Source organism: Aedes albopictus, chromosome 3 (assembly GCF_035046485.1).
Source record: "Aedes albopictus strain Foshan chromosome 3, AalbF5, whole genome shotgun sequence".
Taxonomy (NCBI): Eukaryota; Metazoa; Arthropoda; class Insecta; order Diptera; family Culicidae; genus Aedes; species Aedes albopictus.
The window spans coordinates 39,575,087-39,591,340 of NC_085138.1; the positions used below are offsets into that span (position 1 = coordinate 39,575,087).

General features: G+C 39.0%; 1 protein-coding gene across 1 annotated transcript; it reads right to left on the minus strand.

Annotated features, from left to right (window-relative positions):
* Positions 1-897: 897 nt before the first annotated feature.
* On the minus strand, positions 898-16,087 carry LOC115264700 (adrenodoxin-like protein 2, mitochondrial). Its single transcript, XM_029868710.2, has 2 exons — positions 15,614-16,087; positions 898-1,568 (listed from the first exon to the last, which is right to left on the minus strand). Exons 1-2 carry the CDS (start codon positions 15,808-15,810, stop codon positions 1,232-1,234), a joined length of 534 nt encoding a protein of 177 aa, XP_029724570.1. The 5' UTR covers positions 15,811-16,087; the 3' UTR covers positions 898-1,231.
* Between the last annotated feature and the right edge of the window lie 167 nt (positions 16,088-16,254).

Consider the following 16,254-nt stretch of genomic DNA (forward strand, 5'->3'; position numbering starts at 1 on the left):
TTCGTGCCTGCCACACGATATACACATGCAAAATGGTCATTGGCAGAGGAAGCTCTCTGTTAAATACTGTGGAAGTGCTCATAGAACACTAAGCTGAGAAGCAGGTTTTGTCCCAGTGAGGACGTTACGCCAAGAAGAGGAGAGGAGAGTAAAACAAAACGGGCTGTGTTCTATGCTATTTAGCGAGAACATCATCGGGACCAGTGGATACAGAGATCGGGAGTTCGATGCCAAGTAGCGGCAAGTAGGGTCTGGAACCATTTGGGCAGGAGCACCTATTTTGGGCACTTGCTGCTATACCTCAGTCTATTTCAAACCAATTGACTTTAGATTTTGCACATGGCTAGATACTGTACGTATCTGATCGTGCTTCAAAAATTAAGTCAATCGGTTCGAAATTGACTGAGTTAAGGCAGCAAGTGCCCAGAATAGGTGCTCCTGCCCAAATGGTCCCAGACCCTACTTTAATTATTCAATTCAAAAGTGATAATTCCAGTTCCACATGTATTACGTCACGGTAGGGTATCCATATCCTAACTATATTTAATCGATTAATTTAGAGATGCCGTATATCTATAAATTAACAACTGTGAAAAGGCTGAAAAAGCGCCTTCTCGAGATGTTATTCAGTTAGTGGTTACATAGGAACCGAGAAAAGAGCTATGACTTGGTGGCATAGAAGCTGCTCGCACAGCATATCCATGTGGATTAAGTTCGCCAGATTCATTGGTATAGGGCTTGCATAGAAGCTTCCGTCCATATGTACAAAACAGTAACTCAGCATCAAGCCGTATTGAGGACGCTTTGCTGACGTTTACATTCACAATAAATGTTAGTTGGGATATGAACTGGATGCCCATTTAGTCTACTGGCTGTGAAAGAGAAATAATATAGTCGTTCAACATTGATTCATTTATTTAAAAGCCATATTTGTTCGATAATTGTCCTGAATTATCTGTTAACAGTATTCACTTGTATGTTTGCTCGCCAGATTATATTTTGTCTACCCAACAAAGATAACCTTGCATTTCGTTTCGAAATGATTGAATTGTATTATACGATGCACTGCCCATTGAATGGGCCATGGAAACTACTATTGATAAAAACAAGGAACAGAAGAATTAACATTTACAGAAGTCAATTGAAAATCTATTGCCAAAAAAAAACACAAACGATATGTGCAACCGGTAACATTTGCGGCACCGTATCTGTGGCTGTGGCGACCAAGGGGTTAGCTCCTGGCATCGTTGATCGTGGCCGGTACCCGCACTTCTAGTCCCTGCAGTTCCTTCGATAGCACAATCTGGCACCCCAGTCGGGATGTATCGGTCAGCTCGTAGGCCAGATCCAACATGTCCAGCTCTTCATCGCCCGGTTTCTCCGGCAGGGCGTCGTAGTCGGCCTGCGAGAAGATCAGATGGCAAGTCGAACAGGTCAGCGTGCCCTCGCACGCTCCGAATCCCTCCAGATCGATCTGATTGTTGACGATCACATCGAGCAGCGAGTCGCCCACCTTTCCTTTCGCCTTTATCCGTTCTCCGTTGGCTCGCACAAATGTGACCTCAACCCTGTAACGGAACAGAAACACCCATTAGATGCAACATTATTGGGAGAACTCTGATTTGTGAGCATGCATCTCATGATGTCACGGGTTACTGCTATTATAAATTTTAATCAGCCTTATGTTCAGATAACACCCATCGTACACCGATTTAACGGTCCATTTTATAGAATGAATGTTGAACAACAGCCCACCAGTGGCGCTTCCATCGTTTTTGTTCGAGTTTGACGTTTGCCCACTACCGCCACCTAGTTGATGGTTGACCAAACTCAGTCCTTTTACCATTAGGCGAACATTGGTTCGTAACTATTGTTGCGGTAGAAATGTTCTTTAAAACTGGCAACACGGTTTGCCGCTTAAACCTTTAACCTCTAACATGAAAGCTGCCTTCAATAATCGGTTTGGAGCGCAGAGACTGCATTTCCTTCCCAACAACTTTGATTTGAATCGAAATATGTCCGAAGTGTTACGCCTGTCTGTCTGTGTGTGTAATTACTATCCTTTTTCCTAAGGGCCGATTTCTTCACCTCGGCTTAACCGGTAAGCCAGGCTTACCCATACAGTTAAACCTGGCTTAACGCTTAAGCCAGGGTGAAGAAATCGCCCCATAGGGCCGATTACTTCACCCGGGCTTAAATTTTAAACCAGGCTTAGCAACATTTTAAGCCGGGCTTAACTTTTTTTCAATTTCTTCACCTCGGCTTAACCACTAAACCCGGTTTATAAAGCTACGGTTTACGTTAAGTGTGGCTTATTTTAAGCGGTGCTCTGAGGTGGCTTAGCAGCGCTAAGCCAGGCTTAAGCCGCAAATTACAGAGTTTGGGTTTCTTCACCTGCTTCATAAATACATTTTTGAAACGGTAGAAAATGTTTTTTAAGAAACACGTACACTTAGGAACGATACAATTGTAAAACGTTTGGTTACGGATGGACACGATGATAAAGAAAATGATAACCTATAGTAGGCGGGTCGTCAATATAAAATATTCACGTCGGGTTTGGGACAATCAAGTTTTTACATTAGATTGAAAGCCTTCAAAAAGGCACCGTGTTGATAGTTTTGGAAATTTTTCATACTGATTTGGAAGTCGAAAGAACATTTGCATTGAAGTTTCTATTTATTTTAACCCGGTCTATAATTTCAGGTCACAATAAACATTTTCGTCTCTTATGAATCAAGAGATTTTTTTTTTTACAAACTTAGGATGACACTCAAAAAAAATCTTCTAATACCTTTTTATACACTGATTTCTTATAAAAACTTAGTTCAAAACACGTTTAGCCCATCGAATATTCAACGTTTTGACTCATAATTCTAAATATAAAAAGTTTCATTCGTGATGTACTTCTAAACATGACTTATTTTGAATACCTAATAGGGTGACGTTGGATATTATTGGCAGGTTTGTCCTCTGCGTCGTGGGGGTTTTTGTCGGCCAAAATGCCTGAAACATTGCCATATCATTCAGCTTACTTTGGAAGGATTTGAGGCCAACTTTGAGTTCAATAGATTTCTAAAAACCTCCCGTGACGAAAAAAAAACAAAACTGCCGAAAACACGACGCAAGTGAATTTTAAATATCTTTTTGCAACTCAGCACTATGAAATTTGATTTATACTTGCCGTATCACAACGGACTAGTTTATCGTACTATACCAAACAATTGCAATATGATTCACAATGCAACTGATTTCGGTTGTATTATGAATCATAATGCAATTGTTTGATCCACAACCCGAGTTGTCACGGCTAGAGCTTGCCAAATTGTCACGGTTATGGTACAGCTTGCTTGATCAAAATTTAGTGTCTAGCATGATAGAACACATGACTGTTCCCATCGAACCACCGCGAAGCATGATGGTACTGATAGAAATGATCATATTCTAGTGATTTGTTTTCCATTGCAAAAATGTTTTGCAACTCGTTTCAAAATTCCATTTTTAAAGCGCACATTTAGGTAAGTAATCTCATTTTTTTTCGTGATTAATATTAATAGGACACGATCGGTGAAGTATTAGATTTGTAGTAATGAGCTGAATTTGTGTATGGTGAGAAGGTGAATTCTGCAAAGAAATCGTGCAAAAAGCGTGGGTATTATGGCTCCTTGCCTAATTTGATGCTGTTTGAGCAAAACTTTAGAAAACTGTGTTGTTGTTTTGGCTATTTCTTGTTCCTCAATCAGTACAGCTTTCCAAAGTTTTGCTCAAACAGTATCAAATTAGGCAAGGAATCATAATATCCACGCTTTTTGCACGATTTCCTTGCAAAAACGGAGAATTAAACTTCTTACCATACAACAATTTAGCTCATTACTACAAATCTAGTGCTTCACCGATCGTGTCCTATTGCCTTTTTCGAAGATATTCGATGATACTGAATCTACACGGAGAAACTGAAAAACTCAAAATTAGGTACTTTTAAACTCAATTTTGAGTTCTTTTTCATCTCCCTTTTCATGCGCTCTTTCTATTGTTGTCAGAGAGTGAAGAGAGAAACGACCCAACTTTTGCGGTTCCGTGCGTCAAGCCAACACTGAGTTTCTAGCACAGTACTCAAATTTGAGTGAATACAACCTAGTCAAAATTTCGGTTGGGTGGAAAAAACTTAAAATTAGGTATTTTTTTCACATGGAAGCAAGCGGGAACAACCCAACAAAAACATCGATTCCATCAACTCAAAATTGGCTTGACGCACGCAACCCCGAAGTTGGGTGGAAAGAACTCACTTTTGGGTAGTTTCGTCTCTCCGTGTAGATAGGTCGAAAATACATTTTTGTAATTACGTTTCGAATGTGCCGTGAGGTCGCCATTCACCGCTCATGCCCCATTCACCGCTCATTTTGGGTCAATCATACAAAAATGATCAAACGTTATTAAAGTATCGTAACAAAAGTGAATGTAACATGCTGTCACATCAAAAAACTTTCATTTCACCAAGTTTTTATACGGGAGTACCTGAAATCACGTTCTCAAAAAATATTTCTCACACTGCGCTGCAGGACAACATGGGAACTGTTCAGGGCAAACAGCAGAAGAAATATCCAACAGGTGAAACCCGTTAAAGATTCCATTTTGACAAAAAAGGATGAACTGAACGTCATGAATCATCAATACTTTGGTGAATAAAAGTTATTTTGTTTTTATAAATGAATAGTTTCTGTGATTCCATGAAAAAATAATCCAGTGAGCGGTGAATGGATCCATTATGAGCGGTGAATGGATGCATGAGCGGTAATAGGAGTCAAGAGATAATACATTTGAATTTTTATTTTTTCGAATGTTAACATATTTTACAATCGTTTTATATTTTTTCTATAATAACAACATAATTGTTGAGTTGTTAACGTAAATTAAAGTGCAATATTCGCAAACGTCGATTTTTAATGTCATATACTTTACGAAAATGCCGTTAAATGAGCGGTGAATGGCGACCTCACGGTGCTTACTTTTCAATCGGTGAAAAGGCAGTGAATTGGCCTTCTAACCAAACTTTAACAAGTGTGCCGAAAAGTACTACTTTTTGGCACTCTTAAGTGTGCCGAAAAGTAGTACTTTTCGGCACTGTTGTTTTATTGGACAATTTGCTCCTAGTTTGGCTTAATTTATCATATTTAACAAAGTTAATATGCCATAAATCTATAAATTTTATGTCCGCGCACGTCCTTTCGGTCACTTCCTGTATTATTTCTTCCAAAAACTTCTCTTAGAAGAAACAGTGCCAGACTGAACTGGACGGAAGCTTGAAAACTTGTGACAGCCATCTCGGTCTGTCCTGGTCTGTAGGCCTAGTGAAACGCCTACTTGATCGGATAATAGGCTAAGACGGCTAATACACGTGGAAGCCCGCTTGCATGTTTTCTCAGAATGTGCAGTTAAGGTTTTAATTACAAAAAACTTAGTATGCAACACGTTGCAAAACTCGATTTTTTCAGCACAAGTTGTATTTATCCATCTCGGCAAGCCTGGTTGAATAAATGTACAACTCGTGCTGAAAAAATCTTCATTTTTGCAACTTGTGGCATAAATAACTATTTCAGCACTGCGAAAAACGTTCCGTTTCATATTTTAGTACAAGGCAGCGTGCATCGTATTAACGCATTTTTATATTAAAATCCTAAATTTTTTGCATGGTATTAAAAACACCAACGAATGAAATAAAAGTACAATAAACTGTTTCTATTAAGGGATTTCAGTTTCTAGTGTAACTTGAACGCTGTGGCTTTCATTGAATGTACACAGTTCATAATTTTAAACATATTCGAAAAATGGTCTGAACTCTGGAGCATCTCACGACAAACACATTTTCAAAAACTCACTATCGAAATGCAACTTTATTCGAAGGCGATTATGGATATCAAAACATAAAATCAACGCCTTTTCTGCAATGTGGCACTCCAACTTTGTACAATGAGAGGCAAATTCGAACACCAAATGTTGTGGAACGATTATATGTAGTAGGTACTAAATCGTAGATCTTCGATACTAGCGTTGGGTAAAACATCAACAGTCTAGGTAGATCATTATTGTTAATTTCCTTCTGTATCCGAAAAAATTACCGAGCGCTTCCGCTTTTCCTGCTGCATATAACGGGCATTTCAAAATATCGGCGGCTTAAAATGACGTTTCCATTGGAAAGTCACTGGAATGATATGGGAAATTTCGTTAAGCTTGGCTTAGCGTAAGCCGTCGCCTTTATTTGCTAAACCGGTATGAAGAAATGCAAATATTTAAACCTGGCTTAATAATTTGGCTTAACTTTAAGTGTGGTTTAAGATAAACCAGGCTTACGTCGTTAAGCCGGGTAGGTGAAGAAATCGGCCCTAAGACACTCACTTAGTGAGTGAGTGATTTCATACAATCCACTTCACAGGTGTATGGAGGATGAGTGGGAAATGCTAGTCTGCCCCAAAGTATATAAATATGTACCAAGGTAAGAGATTCCCGCAAATGTCAAAAATGAGACTCACCAACACATCTGCGTTAGTTATGAAAAGTTGGTGTTTTTACACTAAAATGTCATTATTTCAGTAAAGTTTGTGAAGTGTTGTTAGTTTGGATGTTTCTAAATGCTGAAAAAATATGTTTAGAACCAATTTAAAAAAAATGTGTTACCGATTTTCAAATGGCGATATTTTCTGTTTTATTGCATGGAGGTCACATTTAATCCAGTCAGATGCAATTAAATAATAGCTTCTAAGATGGGAGTGCTTAATTTCTTAAGAAAGTTTGCTAAATAGTGATGTGCCCATACAAATCAGCGCAAACTTCATAACTATTTTTTGCTTTTTTCCTTTTCTCACTAATCCGTGGATATTAGCGGGAATCTCTTACCTTGGTATTTAGATACTTTGAGTCTGCCCTACCGAGTTCTAGGGTAGACGGTAAGATGGAGAATGGTGTAGACTGTGGTAGGGAGATGTAAGGGTAGAGGATATGGTAGAGGGTAGGGTTAAGATTTAGGGCAGATGGAAGGGTTGAGCATTAGACTAGAACGTAGGATAGACAGCAGAGAAGACGATAAGAAGGTAGAGGATAAACAGTAGGGTAAAACAATGAGATTAGATTTTCTCGAGACACCTTCAGATTTTTTTCCGGGACTTATTCAGACAATCCTCTCGAGAATCTTGCCAGGATTCCTTCTGATGTTCCTTCTCGAATTCCTGTAGGGATTGTTGCTGCAATTTCTTCAGGGATTTCTGCAGGGATTGCTTCAGAACATCCTGAAAGGATTCCTTTAGTTATTCTATTTGGCATTCCTTCAGCGATTCGTGCTGGAATTCCTTCAAAGATTACTTTCGTGATTTCTGCACTGATCATTCCCTAAAAGGAACATGAAAGAAAACAGGGTTTGCCAAGATTTCTTAAGGTAATCTTAGATTTTTAAGGTATTCGTGCCGGAATTACTGAAGGGATTTCTTCAAAAATCTTACCAAGGTTTTTCAGAGATTTCTTCAATAAGTCCTTCCTGGACTTCTTCCTTTCGGTTTAACTACAGGGGTTTCTTACGTAACGCTCCAGGGGGAGGGGGGGGGAGTATGGCCGAGCGTAACGGTCCATACAAAAATTTTCGGGTTTTCATACAAAAAAACGTTACGGAGGGGGGAGGGGGGGTCAAAAAATGTCGATTTTAGCGTTACGTAATAAATGGATGCTGCCTAAACACTCCCAGATTTCTTGCAGGGATTTTTTCCACGAGTTTTCCTCAGAATCTTTCATGAGATAACTTAGGAAATTCCTTATAAGACATTCGCGGGAAAAAAATGAAAGAAGCCAAGTGAAATTTTGCGACAATCTAATCGAAGAAATTTCGATAGAAACTTCGAAGAAAAACCTGCAATTATTGGGATTATTATTGGTCAAATTTTCTGAAACTTGGTCGTATAATTCAGCTAGGTTTAAAAGGATTTGAGGCCAACTCTAAGTTCAAAAGATTAAAAAAAACATGACGAAGAGAACAAAACTGCCGAAAATACCCATAGTCATCCTTTTAGGGACACCCAAGGAGGAACTCTGAAAAGTCATGAAATGCTGTAAGTGAAATTTCGTAAGGAAATCCAAGAGGAATATCGGAAAACTATCGGTAAAAATCCCGAGATAAACTGTTGGAAAGCTATCCCTTCAATATCACTGTGTAAATGAATAGGCAAAAATATTTTTTCTTTACATATTTTTCATATGCGAATAGCTTGAAACATCTTGTTATGACCATATTATCTACTTTAATGTATTTTAATTAAACTTGTATGATAGCTCTCACATCGAGGACAAGACTCGAACTAGGGACCAACTGCTGCACTGTCGTCTGCATTTGCTATTCTCCAATCAGGATTACATGAATCGGAAGACTAATGGCATGTGTCATGAATATTGAGTCAAATACGTTGCCGTTCATGCGTTGTTTAAACATCGCTTAAGTTTTCTTATTCGACTAATTGTCAACATCAACATCAAAGCTGATCAATTTTTAATTAATCATATCAGCAACGTTTATTCATGTAAATTAACGTTTCTGAAAGCTTTGATCATCAGCAGCGCTACTAGAGTTTAATAGTAGTTGTATAATATACGTAAATGAATCAAATGAATTTATTATTTTAATGTCCAAAAAGTTGGTGTTCAGCTTTGGAGCTTCCATTTCATGTAGGAAGGAAAAATGTATCATCTCCCACTGTAAGTTCTTGATTCTATTTCACAAAAACACGTCTGTTTTGATTGATGGTTAGGAAAAGAAGGAAGAATAGATGCATAAGAATGAATGACGTTTTAGTATCGCCTACTAGATTGCTTGGCTACTATGTTCACTGAAGGTGTAACAAACATGAACTAGGTATAGCACATATTGTTTCATTGTAATCGCCAATCATGACGTCATACAATCCTCAACATGCTCCCCCCGCCACCGAGCCCGCCACTACCTTATTTCAACCAAGGCTATTAGTGGTTATGAGCTCGCGACCATTTATTATTTGGGCGATCAAAGCATTCTTTCTAATGAGGCTCTACTGTTGATAAACCAATCAAATGAATCCATAACATAAAATGACTTGTTGATGCATGTATTTGACGTTCATGTAATGTATCCATGCACATCCTCTATTTGTCCGGCTTATAGATCGTGCCAATGAGGATACAAAATATTTGTTCACTGAATCGTTACATTTACATATCACCAATACTATGAGGTAAAATATAATGTAAGCGAATTTCTATTAATAGTATATGATTACGAATTCGATGAGACAATGCTACTGTTCAAGGCGTGAACAGATTGGAGGTACTTGAAATCTTCCAGACATTCAAATCAATGTTAACATCTCTTTTCAAGTTTGTTTAGTGAACTGAATGGCTAGTTTTACTTCATATATTCCTCTTACCGCTGGTGATTGTGTGTGTATAATCCCCAACTCTTTTTGCTCTTCAAAATGTCCAATGCCTTACACAAGCTGTTTCCGAACAATAAATAGTGTTCCACAATCCTCCGTTATCAACACATATCCATGAATTCTTATGCTCGTAGTCTCCTGATTATGATATATGTTTCTTAAACTACTGGTGGGCCGAAGTCTGAATCTTTTTGTAAGTCACATAAGTTTTAAATAAGTTCAATCATCCCTATTAGATCCGGATTTCCATCAAAAGCCTCAGCAAAGCCGTCTTTTATATTGAAGATCTGCACATATTATCATCATAACCTATCATAACAAGTAGACTGTAAATTGGAAAAGTTCCCCTTTCTTCTTTGAGCTTTCTCTTCTTAAATCACATAACAAAGCATATCTAGGTTGTACCATTCTGGCTATAAAAGCAGTTGCGTAGGTTTTAGATTCGACCCTCAAATTTGAAAATACTCAGTTCAAACATTTCTAAAGTCTTGCCTTGGCCGTATAAATATTGATGTCTGATCAAATATTGCACTGATGCATAAGGCTGCGACCGTATGAACATCCATCCGCGAATCACGTCGACGGTCGATCGCTTGCAATTAGCTGCCGTTGGCCGTTTTACTATCCGTTCGCTCGTGGCATACCGTTGTGTTTGAAGGAGGCACACGAGCACTAGTAATAACGACTCGCTGCAGAGTGGCTCCCATCACAAATAGCAATGTTACCTGTAAATCAGGAATCTTATCCAAACAGAAACGAATAACACACAATACCACAAGTTTTTTTTTGCCATAGCCGTTGATGAAAGCAGTTTATTTTTATGATAATTAAAGTTGTTTTCATAGACTTCCAAACATTAGACGGATCTATTTTTCTATGCACCACTGCACCTTCTCTGAGATTTCGGCAACTCTGCCACTTCCTTCCCACACTTTTGTAAATACGTTCCTTTTGAATGCAGTAACCCTTCTGGTAGTGGCCACATATACACAAAAACGTTACAAAAAACGGGTGTCAACCTTGTAACAGCAGTGGTGCCATATCAAACAAACAAATCTACGGTGGCGTTTTTTTTTTTTTTTATGAAACGGTCGCTTTGGTTACTTAAGTGATCTATTCAGGTTTTAGAGAACTATCAGTTGACCGTGCCGCAATTAGTTTCGTATTTTTAAGTCGCTGATGGTTCGATGCTGCTCTGTTCACAAAATTTTATTAATTGTCCTTCAATCAACTTTGTAATGCTCTTTGGCTTTGCAGCTGAACATATGCCTTGCATTATTGACAGCTTGCTTAAAATGGTGCTACTGATTCGTATGAAAGGTTCAAAACTGTCTTGACTTCTGATGGATAGCTTCAATTAATTACTTCTACATCTACATTCACGACAACGAAATTCATACTCGTATTCTTGTATTTCGCTAATTCAAAAAACTCCTCCATACAAATTCATTGCATTTTCATGAAAAACGCATTTACTCGGTTGGCAGTTCTGCTTTTCAGAAACAATGAAGCACAAAGCATTAGTTTATGGTGGATAATCACTTGATTTGCTATTAAAGCCACACTAAATTGCAGTTCTCACACACCTACTAGTTTTTCACGAACAAAAGTTCGTGAGTGTTTTTGTTTTCATTTTGCTTCTTACTCACGAAGTAGGCGGGTGCGAATAAACTCACACACTGTTTACTCTCGGAACTATGAGTAAACCTTGTTTTGACTTTTCACTCGCGAGTTGATTCATGATGAGAACATTTCCATCACTGTTCCTAAGTAATTGAATGCTGGCCCTCTCACTCAATAGCAAGTTGTATTTGCGTTGTGATCGCATCCGTTGATTGCCCAAATACCAAGCGCTACTTCTCAGCCAACGCATGCATCAGGTGTTGCCAGAATTTCTAACTGTTTTCGTAGACCTTTATTTCAACCTGCATGTTAGACAACAACATCTTTCCTATTCAGACTTCACTTTATTAACTCGATCCGTATGTTGAATGTCCATAAAAGGTAATCCGTATGTTCTCTTCAACCTACGACTTGAGTCAGCATGACGACCCATGTGTCGCTATTTTCATATTTATTTCCAAAATTTAAGCGTTTTGATCGAATTCAACTTTGACCCATGCGTCAATTGCCTTCGACCCCAGTGTCGGATGTTAGAAGTCCGTAAAAGGTTATCCGGTGAAGCCACTTTCAACCCATGCGTTGATTTGGTACAACTACCCAAGTTTCGATAATACTTGCATCAACCCAGGTGTTGGAGATTTTGTGATTGCTTTACTTATGGTACATAATACGACTCTTGTATCGCTTCCACTCTATCCAATCCCGAGAATGAATCAATGCCGAATTCAATTGATCCATACATCAATTGCATCCAACCCAAGCGTTGGATGTTAGAATAACGTAAAAAGTCATCATGAAGCCATTTTTAACCCACGTGTAAATTTCACATAACGACCCACTTGTTTTAATGGTTGCACCAAACCCAGGCGTATGGAAATTTTTCAATTTACGCTAAATAATACGACTCTCGTGTTGGTTTCCCAATATCCAAACCCGAGATTGAAGATTTTGTCCTAATCCAATTGACCCATGTGTCAATTGCATCCAACCCATGCGTTGGAGGTTCGACGTATGTATAATGTAATCCGACATTTTCAACCCATGCGTTGAATGTCGCCGTTGTTTGTATTTCCAATCCCGCAATTGGATGCTCAGTTTCGACCCAAGCGTCGAAATGCAAAATTCAACCCGTGTGTTGAATTACGACCCAGGCGTCGGTTTTGCTTTGTATTTCCAATCCCGCAATTGGATGCTCAGTTTCGACCCAAGCGTCAAAATGCAAAATTCAACCCGTGTGTTGAATCACGACCCAGGCGTCGTTTTTTCCAATCCCGCAATTGGATAAGTGTCTTTAGTTTCCAACCCAGGTGTTGGACATTTATGATTGTTTTAGTCGTATCGTAATTTACCTGTACCACGGCGGACCAATCCGGTTCGAAGGACCAGAAATGTAAGTTCTTGATTCTATTTCACAAAAACACGTCTGTTTTGATTGATGGTTAGGAAAAGAAGGAAGAATAGATGCATAAGAATGAATGACGTTTTAGTATCGCCTACTAGATTGCTTGGCTACTATGTTCACTGAAGGTGTAACAAACATGAACTAGGTATAGCACATATTGTTTCATTGTAATCGCCAATCATGACGTCATACAATCCTCAACACCCACTATAAATTTTTTGACATCAAGTGGATGTTGAACCCGGTCTATATTGAAGTGAGGTTCGAGACATATCACGACAAAGAAACCATGGGGAAAACATTAGGCAATTGATGGTAATTCCTAAACAACATTTTTGCCTTTCTCTTACTCTCAGTGTACTGGAAAGGCTATATGCTCACTCAGAAAAGATTATTCGAAAAAAGGCTCGGAGGGTCAAGTCGCATATACCAATCCACTCAGTTCAATGATTTGAGATGATGTCTGTATGTGCGCAAAATAAGTGCACTCACTTTTAAGGCAATTCCCATTGCCTATTATAGCTCGAATCGAACCGGAATTTTACCGCATTGTTTGTTATTGAAAATAGTCCGGATCGGTCAAGCTGTTCCGGAGTTATGGGCATTTCAGTGATCCGGACCAGCACCGGTAGAACTGGCCGTATATAAAACTGAACCAAACCCCATAATGTGGCGCAGCAAACTGCAGTGATTTTTGAAACCTTAAGCATGGTTGACGAATTTTGTGCGGAAATCAACACTGGAGATCGCAAATTCCGGAATGTCGGCCCAAAATTCAAGATGCCGGCTCCAAATTCAAGATGTTGGCTGTTTAATGGTGGTTTAGGTTCTAAAACCATGCAATATGGGTATATTTGGTATGGGGAAGAAGTCAAGATTCAAAAATGGCGACCAGGATATCCAATATGGCGTCACAAAATTCAAGATGGCGGCTGTCAAATGCTCTAGAATCATGAAATATGTATATATTTGATATAAAACAGATGTCCGGTCCAGAGTCCAAAAATGGCGGCCAGAATATCCAAGATGGATGTCTAACATCAAAGATAAAGGCTCCAAGTTCAAGATGGGGGTTGTTTAATGGAGTTTCAGGCTCTCAAGCCATGCAGTATGGGAATATTTGGTATTCGGAAGAAGATTGCGGATTTAAATCCAAAACAGCGGCTCAAAATACAAGATAGCGGCTTTTTTAAGTTTAAGGGCCGATTTCTTCACCCTGGCTTAAGCGTTAAACCAGGTTTAACTGTATGGGTAAGCCTGGCTTACCGGTTAAGCCGAGGTGAAGAAATCGGCCCTAAGGATCAAACATCAAAAGCCAGTTAAGCAAATCATATCTGGATTTTTGTTAAATGTATGAAAGTGCGATATTCATCAACATGTCACTTGAGTTTTGTTGAAATGCAGTTTCGAAAACACGAGAAAGGCGCTATCACCGCTATTCTATTCGATTAGTTGTTCAATATACAAAAGTATGATGAACAAAAGCGCTGTTTGACCTTTTTGAAATATTTATTCGACTCATTCTTCAACACTCACTCTTGTTCAACTGTCGGCGCTCTGGTAGAACACTTGTTAAACTGGTTTTAGAACGATTTCATAAAAAGTAAAAGGAAATCACTCAAAGGGGCTTTTCCCTCTTTATAAATTTTTGGTTAAAAAATAAAAACTGAACTAAACTAATTGATAAACTGGCATGCTTATTAATGGTTCTGAATTATTACTCGCTTGAGCTTTTATATTTTTTTCCAAATCCCTAGGAAATATTCCTGCAGGAAAAGTAGGCAACATTCGAGAAAATTCAGATTTTTTTCTGAAATTTTAGAAGCAAATGCAATTATTTTAAGGAAAAATTAAATGTCAACCAATCTTTGTAAGACATTTATATCACTCTTTCACGAAGGTTAACAAATAACTAATTAGCTAGAAAGAGCTATGAGTTTGTGTCTTCTTTGTGTACATCACGTCAAGAATCTTAACCTTTTAAATAGATTTTTGAATAGTTGTTCTGTGCCTAGAATTATTCCTAAGAATTTGGAAAAATCAGGAATTTTTCTTGATCAGTGGAAACTATTAATTTTAGTCAGAATTTGTTCAATTTTCAATTAAAGTCACTATTGCTTTGCTCTACACCCAGTCTGCACTAGAATTTGAATGTTATAAGTTATCTTGTTAAACTTATAAAGTTAATAACTTATTTAACATTTATTCTCCAATATACCTAGGGGAAATTACCTATTCTCGGCCGTTTTGTTCTCTTCGTCTTTGGGGGTTTTTTGAAACCTATTAAACTCAGATTTGGTCTAAAATCCTTCCTAACTAGGCTGAATTATATGGCCAAGTTTCAGGCAATTTGGCTGACAAAAACCCCCCATGACGAAGAGAACAAACCTGCCGATAATACCCATTGTCACCCTACATCAGTTTTGAAAGTAAATATCAAAAACCTGACATTACTGCCAACCCTTTCAATGGAGCAATAAAGGAAGCTGTTTGTCCAAAACAACAAGGAGCGAACGACTGGAGATTCTCAATTTTGATTCATCACATTAGCAACGCAAATTCGCTTCATCAATTCAATGAAGCAGAACATCGTCAGAAGAAAACATCGAATCTTGTTGATACGCAGATGTGCAGCTGATTGTGCCTATCGTTATTTTTTGTCATTCTCGTTATTCCCTATAAGGCCTTCAAAGTGAATAACACAAGAAATGATAAGACGCCACTTATCGCACAATCTACTGATTGCCATATCTTCACACCTAGCTGATAGGAACTAAAGCTTTTTGCAAGGGTGATTTTGCGTTTTCGTCCAAAGTGTCAAGAAAAATCATAATATCCCAGTTGTACTACGTGACCAAAAATCGCGTCTATTGGGAAATATTTGCCCTCTCACGCTGCTGCTGGCACATAAAACTTTCCCCAACTTTGACTCTGTCGTTTAGTATGATATTTCGTAACCCGCTAACACACAACCATCCACCGTGGTCTCGACCCAAAAACCATGCAAGCAACGAGCGCTTCCTGGTCTTTTTGTGCGCCACCAAGTAGACTGCAGCAGAGGAGGCTTCACATGGAAGCGCTGGTAAACAATGCATGTAATTTCCATCGATTACACCACCCAGACAAATCCGCGCTGGACACTTACTCTTCGTTCTGCAGCTTCGGCTGGGATGTGGACAAATTTCTGGACACGCTCTGCATCAGCCGCATTTGCTGGAAAGAGATGACACTGCGGCTGGCATTGTTGCTACAGCAGGTGCCAACAGCGTCCACCAAACTGGTTTTGGCCAGGCTCTTCCTAATTATTTGCTGAGTGGTACGTGATGTAATCAGCTTGAACATTTTTCTCGTCTAACACAAAAAGTGGAGCGTTTCACTTGGATCCGAAACGGGTGACGTTTATTTAGCGCAAACACTTTCTAGGAGCAATCAATCTCCGCAGAGGCAATTTAGCACATAGCAGCTTCCGGTATCCGTGCGAATCGATCACAAATTGCGACGATTACAAACTTTCGATCTTCGGCTGCTTCTGTATCGCACGCGTACAAGTTACGGGAACGGGAGAACGGACCAAACTGGGCACGACTTCGCACTGCCGTCGCCGTCGGATGAGGGGGAAGGCGATGATGCGTGTGAAAGCCAGAAGAGTTTGACAACTTGCTTGACAGTTCGCAGTTGTCCAAGAGCTGGTGGTAGAAAAACAATCCCGCCGTTTCGTGTGCCAAGTTAGCTCATATTTGTAATTTTGACGGAAGTATTCAGGGTTTATTCAAATATTACGTAACG

Coding starts and splice junctions, on each gene's coding strand:
- LOC115264700 (XM_029868710.2), bottom strand. CDS start 15,810: ATGTTCAAGCTGATTACATCACGTACCACTCAGCAAATAATTAGGAAG. Junction 1,569..15,613: donor CCGAAGCTGCAGAACGAAGA/GTAAGTGTCCAG, acceptor GTTCCGTTACAG/GGTTGAGGTCACATTTGTGC.